The following is a 14963-nucleotide window of genomic DNA, read 5'->3' on the forward strand; positions in this document are numbered from 1 at the left end:
TCTGTGTGCAGTGGAAGCTGGAACCCCTGTGCTCCCAACAAGGGGGTGCTAATAAAGCAACTTTTTGTTACTACTAACACATAGTTCTCCATTAGCAGAAACATTTAATTTAAAATTATGGTATTGTGTGGCTTTAAATCTTGCGATTTGCTGTATGTCTTGTGCGGAGGAGATGAGACAGCTAACAAGGAGCCTGAGAGAGAGAGAGACTGCTGAGAGAGAAGGTTCTGGTTCGGGGAGCTGCTGCACTGTGAGTCGCACTGTGAGTCGCTTGTACAAACGACGTGTGTCTTTTCGTGTTCTGCTATTACAAGTCTTCTATACAGCCGAAATGAGCTGGAAACACCTGACTGTTTAGTTGCTGTGTGCGTTCTGTAAATAAAGCAAAAGCTTTTTGGAACGTCGGTCAGCGTGGGAGTGCTGTCTCCGTGAGAGTCCATTCCCCAAGTTTCAAGAAGCGTGGAAGAGAAATTGAATTTGTGCACCTGTGTGTGGTCCAGCATCCAAAAACTACCCCCTCCCCCCCCACTCCTAGTTCCAGCTCTGCTCACCTGTGCCGCTCTGGAGCAGTCGACAGCGTGACAGAGTCAGTAAAGCAGAGCTGGCCTGAATCGCAGCTGCGAGCTCTGGGCTTCTAAGCTAAGCATGAGGACCTGTAAAAGAGGCAGCTGGCTGTCAGCAGGCAAGAAACTGGGCAGGAAGTGCAGCCCTTCTTAAAGCCGCATGGCAGCATCTGGGTGCATGATGCCAAGCAAAGCACAGGAGCATGTAGTGTTAACAAAAAAAGCAATTTCACAAGCAATACAGCAATTAATTGTTACAGCAAACAAAAGGGTTTTTGCAAGTTAAGTCAATTGAATGCTGTACGGTGCAGAGCTGTGGTGTGCCATGGCCATAGGTGCCACTCCCAAAAAAGCACCATAGCGTCATCGCCATGAGGGGCCTCAGTAACTGGAGAAGCAGCACGGCCCACCAGCCACGCTGATGATTCTGGCGGAGCCGCGCTGGTTTTCGACTCATAGGCATCGGAATAGGGGTGCAGCTAAAACACAGAAGAAGCCCCATTGGTAGCAGTGGGACGGTGCATGATTTCCTGAATTTATTTATTTATTTGTTGAGTTAAATTGTAACTCTTTTAACAATTGTGCAAAAGTAGAACAATGTGCATATTAAACAGAGGTTAAACATTTCAAATCCAGAAAGTATCATCATGTGGGAGGAGGAGGGATTGTTTGTTCTGGTTGGAGAGAAGTTATTTTGAGGTTTTTGGATGAAAGTTCGATTGGAAGTTAGGATGTTCAGAAGTATGAAGGTCAGTGTAGAATTTGCGGAACAGCAATGTTTTTAGGTCTTTTTTGAATGTTTTCAGGTTGGGTTGGGTTCTCAGATCTTTAGGTAGGGAGTTCCAAAATTTAGGGGAGACAATGGAAAAGGCTCTTTCTCTTGTTGCTGTTAGATGCGCATCTCTGATGGGGGGGATGTTTAAGCATCCTGAGTTGTTTGAACGTAGGTTTCTTTGAGGATTCTGGGGGGTTATGTTTAAGCCATTTAGTCCTTGATGATCATTGTTTAGAATTTTATGAATGATGGTCATTGATTTGTGTTCGATGCGTGCTTTAATTGGGAGCCAATGAAGTGAGATCAATATGGGCGTTATGTGTTCATTTCTCTTTGTTCCAGTCAGAGCTCTGGCTGCTGAGTTCTGCAGAATCTGGAGCGGTTTGAGGTTTGAAGAAGGTATTCCAATTAGTAAGGAGTTGCAGTAGTCGAAGGTGGAGAAAATGAGTAGTTGTAAGACAGTTCTGAAATCATAAGGGTTAAGAAACGGTTTTAAGTGTCTTAGGGTTAGAAGTCTGTGATATCCTTCTTTAGTTTTATTTGATATGTGGTTCTTGAATGAAAGTTCTTTGTCGATGATAATTCCGAGGTTCCTGGTGTGGGTGGTGGGGATTATAGAGTTCATTTGTTTGTCAAGTAAAGGCAGGGGTGGCGGAGTTGGATTGGATTTTTTGTCCATGAGTATTATTTCAGTTTTGTCGATGTTTATTATGAGCTTCAGAGAATTTAGGAGATGTTCAATTGAGATAAGTAGAGCCGAGGTTTTCTTGTAGGTGTCTTCGATTGAATTTTGGATAGGAATTAGAAGTTGAATATCATCAGCGTAGAGGAAGTGGGTGCATGCTGCTCACCCCCGCGGGGTGCTACCGCGATCCCCTCATTCACCTCCCTGCTCCTGAAGAATGGAAGGATCTCAGCCTTGCAGCGCGGGCTGCTTCCTCCACCTGAGGACGTCATTCAGGCACCGGCAGTCGGGAGGGAGGGAGGAAGCAGCCCGCGCTGCAAGGCTGAGATCCTTCCATTCTTCAGGAGCAGGGAGGTGAATGAGGGGGTCATGGTAGCACCCCACGGGGGTGAGCAGCATTCAGGAACAATTGGGGAACAAGATTTCTGGGGAGTAGAGGGGCTGGGAGGGGAAAGAAAGCTGGGGAGCAAGACAGCTGGGAAGTGGAGGTCTGGGAGGGAGGGCCTGTTCAGCAAGACTGCTGGGGAGTAGGGGGTCTGGGAGGGGAGAGGGGGGCTGGAGATTAAGACTCCTGGGGAGTGGAGTGTCTTGGAGAGGAGAGGGGACCAAGACTGATGGGGAGTGGGGGGAAGGGGGGAAGGGGAGCAAATGTGTGGAAGAGTGAGAGAGAGAGCATGTGTGTGGGAGAATGAGAGAGCAGGTGTGTATGTGTGTATAAGGGAGAGAGAGCATGTGTGTGGGGGAGAAAGAGAGAGAGAGCATATGTGTATGGGGAAGAGAGAGCACGTGTGTGGGAGAATGAGAGAGCAGGTGTGTATGTGTGTATAAGGGAGAGAGAGAGCACGTGTGTGGGGGAGAAAGAGAGAGAGAGCATATGTGTATGGGGAAGAGAGAGCACGTGTGTGGGAGAATGAGAGAGCAGGTGTGTATGTGTGTGGGGGAGAGAGAGTGCACGTGTGTGGGGGAGAGAGAGATGGAAAGCATGCATGTGTGTATTCATGTGGGAGAGAAAGAGAGCGAGCATTGTGTGGCAGATTGACCCCACACCCTCTCTGCCTGCTAATCCATGACAGTTTTAGGGTTTCTGGAAATCAAAAGTTCCTAGATATGGATAATGGATGATTTTTTAAAATCCTTATTAGTTCTAATTATTGGGTATTATTTGATGTGTTATTTGAAATATTGTATTGCTGTTTGGAAAATTTTTATGTGAGTTTTTAATTATTGAATGTTAATCTATTCATTAATTTTTTTGAATTATTCTTTTTATTGGTATGGTTTTACTAATTTTGTTTTATGAGGAATGGTAATGTTTCTGTTTTTTACATTGTTGCCCTGCATACAGAATTTGGCTTGTTGCAGTTTCCAGTTCAGTTTTTGTCTGTACATTTCTGTTTATACTGTATGGTCTCTTTCGGGCCGATACAGTAAAAGTCATGGGAGAGCCAGCGAGTGCCCGCTCTCCTGACGCACGCACAGGCCAGTGTCCTGGGCGCGCAATTCAGTATCGGCCCGTATGCAAATTAGGGCCCACAGTAAAAGGAGGCGCTAGGGACACTAGCGCGTCCTTAGCGCCTCCTTTTTGACAGAAGCGGCAGCTGTCAGCGGGTTTGACAGCCGGTGCTCAATTTTACCGGCATCGGTTCTCAAACCCGCTGACAGCCACGGGTTCGGAAAATGGACGCTGGCAAAATTGAGCGTCCGTCTTCCAACCCGTGGGCCACGGGCAGAGTTTTAATTTTTAATTTTTTTTTATTTTTGGGGTCTCCAACTTAATATCACTATGATATTAAGTCGGAGGGTGTACAGAAAAGCAGTTTTTTCTGCTTTTCTATACACTTTCCTGATGCCGGCCGAAATTAACTCCTGCCTTTGGCAGGTGTTAATTTCTGAACGTAAAATGTGTGGCTTCGCCGCACATTTTACTTTCTGAATCGCGCGGGAATGACTAATAGGCCCATCAATATGCATTTGCATGTTGTGGGCGCTATTAATTTCGGGGGGGTTGGCTGCATATTTTTCATGTGCTATTACCCCTTACTGTATAAGGGATAAAAATAGCGCGTAAAAACGCGTGGCCAAATGGGGGCTAACAGTGCGCTCAGCCTGAGTGCACTTTACTGCATTGGTCCGTTTCTTCTGTATTTCAGGGTCTATCTGTGTTTTGCATATGTGACTGAAGTGAGTTATTCCATTAGTGTGTAGTTTCTATAGGGATCTATAGCAGTTTGGTTTATTACTGTTTGGTTTATAGCAGGGGGTTTATTACTGTTTTAGGCCTGGTGTAACCTGGTGTAATATTTATAGTATTAACTTTCATAGGCAGGTTATTGCTGATTGAGTGGCTCTCTGAGGTCATGCCCATGCTCGAGATACATTACCGTAGGCCTAATACCATAAGGATTCCAAGCGTCTCTTGCTTTTTTGCAGGGTTTTCTGGTTGGCACCTCAGCAGTGCATGTAAATATAACATACATAGTGTAGGTGATATTTTTACCTCAGACGACTGTGCTTTGAATATCCTTTTTCATGTAAAATCTGTATTATAAATGCATACTTTTTAATTGTGTGTGAGGAGGGTGTGCTGGGGTGGGGATGCAAGGCTGTAAGGTTTTCCTAGGGCGCCTCATACCCTTGCACCGGCCTTGGACATTGCTGTGCAAACATTGAACAGAGTCTCCCAACTCCTGGTGTCATGTGTTGTGTAATGGGCGAGGGCGCAGTTTTCTCATGACCATAGGCTATGGCCGCGGTACTGTGGAAGACGGAGCACAGGAGACTGAAATGATAAAGAAAAGGAACAAGTATTCCTATTCCGACACTCCGCAGGCAGCTGCCCGGAAATTAGTGCAGATGAATCCCTGCTCTTTAGCTAAGCTTCCTGGTCCATGCCAAACAGTTATGTAAAAATAAAGCTGGAAATCGGTAGACCACTGCACAATAGAAAAGCAAATTATTCTTCTAATTGGAGCAAGGAAAGCCAGGGAGGCGAATCTCCCCTACCCAGAAAATCTGGAGGGCCGAGGGTAAAACGATGGAGTGGCCCACGCAGTCGCTGTCTGTGCCCGCCCCGCCACGAGCTGATCTTAGAGTGGCAGCGCCAGTGTTGTACAGGGATTGCAGCTGAATGGCGGAGAGCGGGATTAAAGGTTTTTGGGGGGGCAGTTGTGGGAGGAAGGTAGTTACACGGCTTAAATCTTTTTCAAGATCTTTGAGAGGAATCTGAGGTTTGAAAGCCAGTGGGAAGCCTTTGATAAGAGTTTGGTGGATGAATAGAAGGGGATACCTGGCCCAGTGGAGAGGATATCAGTACAAGAGGGACATGCCTTGGAGACGTATTTCCCTATTAGCACCACAGAAATGTCAGTTGGAGCGGGATCCACCTTTCGGATCTCCAAGCTGAGCTGAGCCCTCAGGACTGGGAAGTTAATATGGGAAAAGGCTCATAGGATCTCAGCATGTAGTCGTGGAACTGAATTAATGGTCAAGCTTCTCCACCGGGCATAGCGGCATCCGCTCCTTCATTCTAAGTTTACATCGGACTTTTCAGGGCTCTGCTGGCACGGCTGTGGTCAGCCAGGTCCCTGCCTCCATGTACGGTGGACATGTTCTTATGTTAAAACATTTCGGACGCAGGTTCGGACCGAGTGCCATGCAATCCTGGGAGTCGCCCTGGACATAAAGCTGGAACTGTGTCTTTTTGGGAAAGTGGGACGAACATATTCTTCCCTCATTACAACGCCGCGTAGGGGATCGATTATTGCACACGGGAAGGTTCACCATAGCCTTATTATGGAAATCTGCCCCCACCTGAGTGGTTGGAAAAGGCAGGTGCATGAAATTGCTCTGGTGGAGAAGTTTACCCATCTATTGAAAAGGATCATGCTGTTGAACGAAAAGATGTCTGCTTATTGGATGTAATGCGCTACTCGTGAGTAATAGCTTTAGTCTGCATCGTCAAGCGAGTGATGATGGAGTCTAAAGAATCTCCCGTGAAATTGCTGTAACAGACAGGGAGATTCACGCATAAGGTAATATTTCCTTCTGGGCAGGTTTGTTTGAATTGTTGAGTTTTTTTATTTCCTTTTTCATTCTGTGTGCACAACCAATTAAATAAAGAGTTAAAAAAAAGAGAAACAAACTATTCAAACATTGTTGATCCTACCCATCGATCCCAAACGGATCCTTCACAGCAGAAGGAATTCCAGGGGGTGAGGCCTCAGGGCAGACAGGCAGAGATACTGGGGGACCCCGGATGGTACGGAGGCAGCGATAGCAATCTGGTTCTTGCTGAAATGAAGTGCTGCTGCAGGAGTGGATGAGTTACACCTCTGCTCTGCTTCCTCGTAGGATACAGCATTTTAAGGAGTGCGTTGGCTTCATCCATGCATGCAGACTTCAGGGAGGAGGATGCCTTATTCACTGGTCAGTGTGCTGTGCTAATTCCTGCCAGTTTTGTCTCAGAACAGAGCCCCTCGGGCGTAGGTGAGACACGGGGGGGGGGGCAAACCTAGCAGGCACAGGGTGAGGTGCTCCTGGTACACTACAGCAGGCAGGAAGCAATCTCATAAATCTATCAAACTAATACGACAAGTGTGTCCGGGGCCATAGGCTGGCTTAATTGAGTCCTTTGGCTTAGTTGTGAGAATTAAACTGCAGAAAAAAGGCTCTGCTCAGTGGGACCTGGGTCTGATTCCCGGCTCGGCTCTTCTGTTCCTCAGTCTGCCCAGGGCCGAGGAGAATGTGGAGGCAGAGTTCAGGGGGAAGGAGCAGGGGCTATCATTCTGAAGGAAAAGTATGCGCAGGATTTCCATGCGTTCTTAATTCAGACTAATGTAACATGAGGTCTTTGTTTTGTGTGAGTCTGGACTGGTCGTCTGGTGTCTCGTAGGACCTGCCTGCTTACATGGCTTTGTGTGCTCCTTTCTTTGTCCCTAGCCTGGCTGGGATCTCCCGCAGTACCACCATCCTGGTGGCTTACCTGATGACGGTGACCGGCTTCGGATGGGAGGAGTGCCTGTCGGCGGTGAAGGCTGTAAGGTCCTACGTGTTCCCCAACCTGGGCTTCCAGCAGCAGCTGCAGGAATATGAGATGACCTTACTCAAGGAGGTATCCCCCCTTTCTGAAACAGCATTGTGGGCATGGGCTGTCTGCCTGTTCTCAGCCTGCTCCTGGAGTAACCCCCCCTGCAGAGTCTGGTGTAACAGGATATTCCCAAGGAATATGCATGCAATAGATTTGCACAGAATGGAGGCAGCACATGCAAAGCTATATTCATTGCGTATATCCTGAAAACCCAGCCTCGGAGGTTTCCCTTGGGATCGCATTGAGAGCAATTTCATTTTGAAAGTGATGGTGGTAAATCTAGAGCCTGTGCCATCGTTTGATGATAATATCTGACTGAAATCCAGAGCTAGCTTCAGGCAGGATGTAGCCAGCCCCGGCCGTCCACAGTTGTATGCGTGGGGGAGAGTTGCCCGGCCTCATGTGGTGGGTGATAGCCAAAGGTTGCAGCTGCCCTCCCTCGTGTGGGTGCATGATAATGCTTGGTAGTGGGCAGCCATGACTCCTAAAGTCACACACTTGTTTGCAGAAGTCGTGAGATGGTCATACGCTGAGCAGTCTGACATTTGCTGCTTGCGAGATTTGGTGAACTATTGCAAAATGACGCATGGATATCCCCCACAGGGCTTCCCCTCCACGGACAGCCAACGCCAAACTAAACACAAAAGGGACGGTTTTAGACTGCAGGGAGCTTGCTCGCTTGAGGGGGGGGGGGTCTTCTTTCTTTTTCTTTTCTTTTAATTTAACACAGGTTTGCATTTAAATATCGAGAGCAGTAAACGCCAGAGGCAAGGAGGGGAGGCTTCCAAAATCTCAGCTTGCTCTGTTTCCTGGCTTGGTGTTCGTTTCAGCAGGATAAGCTGGCTAATAGCTTTGCCTAGGCAAGGCGCCCTGGCTGGAAGGTGCCAGCTTGCAGCCAGACCATTGTTTAATAAACACTGGCATGTCCAGTGCCCGCTTAGTCTTTAGTTTGACTTCTCCAACATCCCCAACGGTGCATCGCACCGCCTTACCGAGACCACTGTGAGAACTGAACTTCTGACCCAGAAATAAGCGTGCAGCCGGCTGGGCCTGTATCCTGCCAGGCGAAATATTCAAAAGCTGAAAGGGGGCAAATGTTAGTGCGGTGAGTTATCCCTGTAAAATCAATTCCCCCCCCTTTCTTCCACATACAGTGCAGTGACATCTGCAGCTGAACCTGGCAACGAGAGGAGAAGAGGCAAAGAAAACAGAGCAAAACTGGAAGCAAACCAGGCCGAAGAAGGGTTTTCAGAAAGCTAACTTGAATAGGACAAATGGGGAAGGTCGTGAGAAAGACCATAGTTACATCACACTGACTGGAAATGTGGAAGTAACACGAGGGAGCGAGGCAGTGCTCCTTAAAGCAAAACAAACCATCACAAGACAGCCCTGCTGATGAATGAAAGTCCTGGGGAAACTGAAGGCAAACCCTTGTGACCGAATGAATTTTGCCATGCAGATTTCTGTAAAACCGTGCCCTGCAGAGTTGGCCTGGAGATGGAGTCTTAGATCGTTATAACATCAGTGAATAGGGAGAACCTAAACGGAGGCACCATTCATGAATGAAGCTGAACTACATTTCCCATGATGCTTGGCAGCCTGTGCTTTAGAGGAAAGCCATAGTGGAGCTCCATTAATGAGCACCTGCAGCATCTCCAGGCCTGGCTGGCCATGAATTGAACCCAGATCTCCTGCCTGGCAGCTGAGCAGCGCTGCCACTGGGCCGGCCCTGTTCTGGGGATTGTTAAGAAATGGAATGATATTATTAGCACAGAGTTCTGGTGACAATCAGTATGGCGTCCGGGTGAGCAAAGCTAACGTTATGGTATTTTTATAGCTTGATTTGTTTTGCGGCAGTGGCTGGAGTGGGAGAGAGAAATTGTCGGCACGTGTGAACCCTCCAGCCCCTCCCCCCCCCAAAAAAAAAGTAAGAAAAAAGGAGAGACAATGACTTTTCCCTCTGAGGACCGAGAACCAGCAAGGGAGAGCGGTGCACCGAGGCAAGAATCGGCAGAGCTGGACTTCTCCATGCTCGGGCCAGTGCGGTTCCTTTCAGGTGGGGGTTGTTGGCGCTTCAGCTTCTGTTTCTCAGAACTCCCTGGAGATGGAGGGACCGTAGCGCCATGACCAGCAGGGGGATCCTCTGTGCTTATCCCGGGATATTTTTTTTTATTTCTTAAACATCTCTTCCTGCTTTTGACGCCGCCATTGGCCCCCCCACCCCCGGGAGACTGTTTTCCAGGCATTCACCCTCCCCTCCGGTCCATGAAGAACTGTTTCTTAGTGTCGCTCCTGATCTGTTCCCACTTTGACATTCAAGTCAGGATTTCTCTTTCCAGATCTTCTTATTCTCAGAAACCTGTTCTGTTTTTTTGGGGGCTGCAGAGGGCAGGAAGATCCCAGCACCAAGGCTGGCCCAGTCCGGGCCTGGGTCCCCAGGGTCAGGCTGAGTGAGGTGCTGGTGATTCAGCGGTTCTCGCTGGGAACGTGGGCGATTCCTCTTTAATTCTTAGAATTGTTCCTGTTTGGTTTTAAGATGGGTTCTCTGTCTCCCGCTGCTTCCCCATTAACACCTTCAGGCCCCGGGGCCCTGCAGTAACCTTCTTTCTGCATGCAGTTTCCTTTTCGCTTCTTTCCCCTTCCGTGGCTATGGTTTTGTTGCAATTCTTTTCTTAGCCCGTGAATCTTTCGAGCTTTCTTGCTTTATGAAAACCTCCAGCGCTTCTGTGCAGTTCCTGTTCTGTTTCATGAGGGCTGCCCTCGGAATTTGTTAAAACCCTGGAGTGGCACCACGGAAGGGAACAACGTCCCACGAGCTCTGCAATAAGTCCAGAGCGCCGACGTCTTGAGACGAGGCCTGCGCACCGTCCCCTGCCTCAGGGCCCAGTGTAACAAGCTGAGTGTGAAAACCGTGCGCACGGTTTCTTAATGAACACATTAACCATTTTTTTGCACTCCCGGTGCAGTAAGCCAACGCTATGCCAACGCGTCAAGGGAGGGGCTGGGTTACAAAATGCGCACAAACCGGAACAGATTGCACGAAGATAATGATTAGCGCCCATAAAAACGGGATTTCTGCACACAACCTCTGTGGCTGCACAGAAAACATCCTTTTGTGTGCATACAAATCCCGAACTCCAGCTTCCGCCCAGCCCTGGAGGCTTCACCCCGCCTTGAATTAGGAGTTCGGTTTCCGGCGCTAAGAGAAGAGGGGGAAAGCCTGCGCACCCCGCTGCACTGGGAGCGCTAGACGAAGCCCTCGTTAGCATGGGATTTGCATGTGCCGCTGACCTGCACACACACGCTCTGTTGTGTGCGCAAAACTCCTTGCTGCATCAGCTGCACGCAAAAAAAAAAAAAAAAGCGTGCGCAGTACTGTGGTTTAAATGGATCCGCCTGCTGAGCACGCCGCCTTATTACGTCGGCCCCCTGCGTTCAGAAAGGACGCAGCTCTTTGCAGGCACCTGATGGCGGGAGTCCTCACAATACCCCCTTTTTTTTTTTTATGGCGATCTGAGTGTGACAGCATTGACAGTTTTTTCTCAGCTTTAGTCAATTCCATCTGTGGCAAATGCAAAAAAAAGAATAAAAATCAGCGAATCTTACTCAGTCTATATATATATGTTTGGCTTCATCGCACCATATGGACACCAGTGAAGTTATTTAGAGCGGGTTTATGCTCATCTAGTATATAACGGCATTGTGAAATCGCAGACGGCGCGCAACAGCATGTGCTATATGATTGTATCAAGATTCAGCCTTTTCAGACTCAAATACGGGGATTCATAACCAGAATTTTCTCTCTTCGCTCACCCATTGTCTATAAGACTGTCATCCTGCGGTCATATGAATTGCAAGGTAGGCTCTCAACTAACCAATGTAAATTGTTGGATATTCTTATTGCACTTACAATACAGATGATACTTAACAACTGGAAAGATGTGAGCTTATTAAAAAGTACCTTTTGGTGGAATACTGTATGAATGATTTATAGATTTGAAGTTGCTGTAGCTGTTAACTTATTTCAGACCAGAAAAAAACCTCTGCAATTTGGCAATCCTTAAAGGACTTTCTTGAATCCTGTACATGAACATATGACTTTGTGTTTTGAAAACTATCTGAGCAGAAATCCATTTTCTTCTGCATTTTATGTAGTTTTTATTATTTTAGTTATTTGTCATTGTGTTTTTGAATGCCTTTCATTGCTAAATAATTAATGAAAAGATTGAACTAAAAAAACAATCAGTTGTTGCCCGCCCTTGAGAAACGCTGCCCTGTAGCAGCCAGCGCAGGCTGGGAAGACATGTGAGAGCCCAGAGAGAAAAATGACTTGAGAAAGCTGCAAACGAGCGAGAAGCCATCGGACAGGCTAATGGTGACACTGTGGCGCTGGTCAGTAATATGCAGAAAGCACCAGGTAGATTTAACCATCTGCTTAATGTGTTTCAATTAGTCTCCCAGTAGCAATATCATCCTCTCAGGTTGCATTCATGAGAATGATTGCACTTCCCTCTCTAATTTCAGGGCTTTGTTTATTGCTTAGGCACAGATTAAAGCTGTCAAAATGCCACCACTAACAGTGTGTCTGTAACTGAGAAGGATTTCCAGGGGCCCAGGACGAAGCCTGTCATGTAACTTAGGACAAGTAATGTTTGCCCCTGCTTTATTCTTCCACATTGACCCACGGTAAACATCCTTTTGTAGCGCACACAGTGGCAGAATTGGAAATCCCCAGATTCAGAATGAGTGGGAGCAGCAGACAGCCGTCCACTCCCGGTCCTGCTGCTGGTCAGACTGTCTGCAGCTGGTGAGCAGGGAGCGCTGGAACGATGCTCTCGCAACAGCCTGCGGAGAGCATGGCGCCCTTAGCAAACCTGGCACCACCACTGAACAGGAGATGTCCCCTCTCATGGCCATCCTAGGATTGGGAAGAGAGAGGTGGAAGGCTGCAGTAAGCGGGACCTGGAGATGGCAGTGATTAGCCAGGGCGTGACTGCCACTTCCAGCAGCCTGCGGAAAGTTTGAATCCTTCTTAAACAGAGATTTTACCTGCTTTAGAGCAGGTGACCCCTGACCACGAAATTATACAACGGCAGTGGTCCATATAGGGCCAATAGAGACTACTAATGAGGTGAATACCAGAGATTAACGACTGTAGGGGGGGGGAGGGGGGAGCCTCAGATTTGGGTGCATTGCTTCTGTTGGTCGCTGTTCTCTCAAAAGCGACCTGTGCTTATCCACAGCTGAGCAAAAGAAGGAGCCCGCGTTTGTCTGATGCTGCTGTTCTAGGAAAGGAGGAAATGACGTTTTACACGTTGCCATCCTGTGACTGCCCTGTGACCTGGCCAGTAGTGCAATGTGCGGCGACTCCTGTGACCCAGTGTGGACCACTGGAAGGTGCTCCTACACGTTCAAGGCGCCATAAGCATTATCATGCATGGAAAAAACAATAAAGAGTGATCCTTATCTTTAGGGTGCATGGATCGCCACCATTTTTCTTGGGGGTGTGCTGGATACGCTATTTGTGGATCTGTCTGCTCGCGGTTCTGGATTGTCTCTGCGCGGTTAGACAGAGAGGCTCCCTTGTAGCCATTCTCCTTCTGCTGTGGTCCCCGTACAGAACCCGACAATCACAACCCTTGAGCTCTTTCTGGTCTTTTTGGTAAATTTCTCGTCCCTCATTCACCAATAAATGTGGCTACCGAGGAGGGATAAAAGATTAACGGGGGAGGGACACACAATGTCTTGGCTTGGGCTTCCAGCTGAGCTTTGTGGGACACTGTTAGCCCTGGCCACACTTTTACCTTTATGGAGCTAGGGGGCTGATTTAGCACAGAACTGATTTTGTCTGTAGAATTCTGCATTCACTTGATCGGCGCCTGCAGACTTTTAACATCTTTTGTTTTTAGTCGTCATCTCTTTGTATACGAATGGTTGCATTGACCATCTTTTCTTTCTTTTTTTTTTTTTTCATTTGCAGTACCGAATGTGGCTTCGTCTGGAATACGGCAGGAGCCCATTCAACGATGAGGAAAACGTGCGCAGGCTGATATCCCAGCAGGAGGAGAAGGAGAAACTCCTGGGCACACGGAATCACTACATTAACCAGCCACGAGCCGACTACTCCCTCCCTTACAAAGCCTACGGCTCCAGCGGCGACAGATGGGCCAGCAGATAGAGAGGAAGGCACGGTCCATCCTCTCTCCTCTTCCCTGCCCGCAGCAGACAGCTGCCATCTTTCTGCCTGGCGTGCCAAGAAATCTCACTGGCTGTCTCGCATTGCAAACGTTTCTGGTTGAGATGCTGCACAAGGTGGCTATAATTTGCCACTGTTCGTGGGGGACAACTTGGTCACGTGTCAGTCCAGAACCAAATTTTCAATTCTTCACGCACAGTTCTCTCCCCTAAGAATCGCAGCCGCACAGATGGCAGACACGAAGTTTGTGGGCACTTTTGCACTCGGGTGCCTTTAGCTAAGTCTCAAAGAGGAATTGCTTGGGGCAGTTTCTCTTTGCGATTTGGCTAAAGAAATGGAAGCACAGAACTGCTGGTAAGCAGTGAAATACAGAATGGAAGGAGAGGAATATAGGACTGTTTAAATAACCAACTAACTAATTAATAAATACTCAGCCCGAGGGTGAGGGTCATTTTGTCACAGCTGCTATAAATTGGCCAGCAAACGTGCACGCAAGTCGCACTCATTTGGAAAACAAACGTGCGTGTCTTGAGTCCGCTTTGCAGATCGTCCCGGCAGTTTGCCCGCACGGGATGATTACACCTGCCGCGGAGGGCATGGAAATGTTTCACAAAGCCTTACGTGCATGCCTCTGAAGATGGGGAAAATATGCGCAGAAATGCAAATGACTTCCCCAAACCCCGCCCCCTCAGGAACACCTCCATTCCGTGCCGGTAAACGTCTGCGCATACGGGACATATGTGCATCACTTCACCCGCCTGCATATAGCGAGCCATTTCCATGGGCAAGGTATGGTTTTATCCCTACGGATTTCCTGCAGTTTCTGCCTACGGGGATGGGTTTCCTCCTGCACTACCAGTGGAGGTTCCCAGCGCTAGACGATACCACACGCTGCCATGAGGTTGCACCCGATCAAGGTCTTGTTTGCTTATTGTTCTAAAATAGGGAATAGGAGGGGAGGGTGGGGTGGGCTTGGCCAAGCCCTTAGGTCCGTTAAAGCAAAGCATCACAGGAGTGGACCTTTCCTAAGCCATTTTGTCTAGGCCGAACCTGAACAAAGGTTACTCACTTAATAGTCCAGGGCTTACCTCTCCAATTCAGCGGTACGCTTATGAATAAGTGGCCTTATCTCTCACTTTGCATCTAGATAGTCTGTGCTAAGTGTAATACAGTACAATGTAAAGAAGTTGGAAAATAATGTGACTGCCAGATGCTGTTCATTGACAGGTGTTTTAAGTAGGCTCCAAGTTTCCCAGGATAACTGATACTGATCAGTTCTGCAGCTATCAGTGTAATATCATTTACTACTGCATTGTCCATTGCCAAATTCATCAACACTGATATTATATCATCAGCATGCGCGCGTGTGTGAGTGAGTGTGAGTATGAGTGTGAGTGTGTGAGCGTGTGTGTGTGTGTGTGAGCGTGTGTGTGTGAGTGCGTGTGTGTGTGTGAGTGTGTGTGTGAGCGTGTGTGTGTGTGTGAGCGTGTGTATGAGCGTGTGTGTGTGTGTGTGTGAGCGTGTGTGTGAGTGTGTGTGTGTGAGTGAGTGTGTGTGTGAGTATGTGTGTGAGTGAGTGTGTGAGAGAGTGTGTGTGTGTGTGAGTGTATGTGCGGAACTCCTGCAGGTCCACAGGCTCTTAGTAAGCCCCTCAGATC

The 14963-nt window shown here is 48.1% G+C and overlaps 1 protein-coding gene across 5 annotated transcripts in view; it reads left to right on the forward strand.

Annotated features, from left to right (window-relative positions):
- Positions 1 to 14525, forward strand: part of LOC115094950 (dual specificity protein phosphatase 22-A-like) — a 68017-nt gene extending 53492 nt beyond the window's left edge. For 4 of the 5 annotated variants that reach the window (XM_029608063.1, XM_029608065.1, XM_029608067.1 and 1 more), the window contains 3 exons: positions 6374 to 6448; positions 6962 to 7133; positions 13090 to 14525. In XM_029608063.1, the coding sequence (XP_029463923.1) occupies positions 6374 to 6448; positions 6962 to 7133; positions 13090 to 13287 (445 nt within the window). In that variant the 3' untranslated portion in view covers positions 13288 to 14525. The remainder of the gene's footprint in view (positions 1 to 6373; positions 6449 to 6961; positions 7134 to 13089) is intronic. The other variant, XM_029608064.1, reaches the window with a different exon arrangement.
- Positions 14526 to 14963: the final 438 nt, after the last annotated feature.

The sequence above is a fragment of the Rhinatrema bivittatum genome, chromosome 7, assembly GCF_901001135.1.
Source record: "Rhinatrema bivittatum chromosome 7, aRhiBiv1.1, whole genome shotgun sequence".
Taxonomy (NCBI): Eukaryota; Metazoa; Chordata; class Amphibia; order Gymnophiona; family Rhinatrematidae; genus Rhinatrema; species Rhinatrema bivittatum.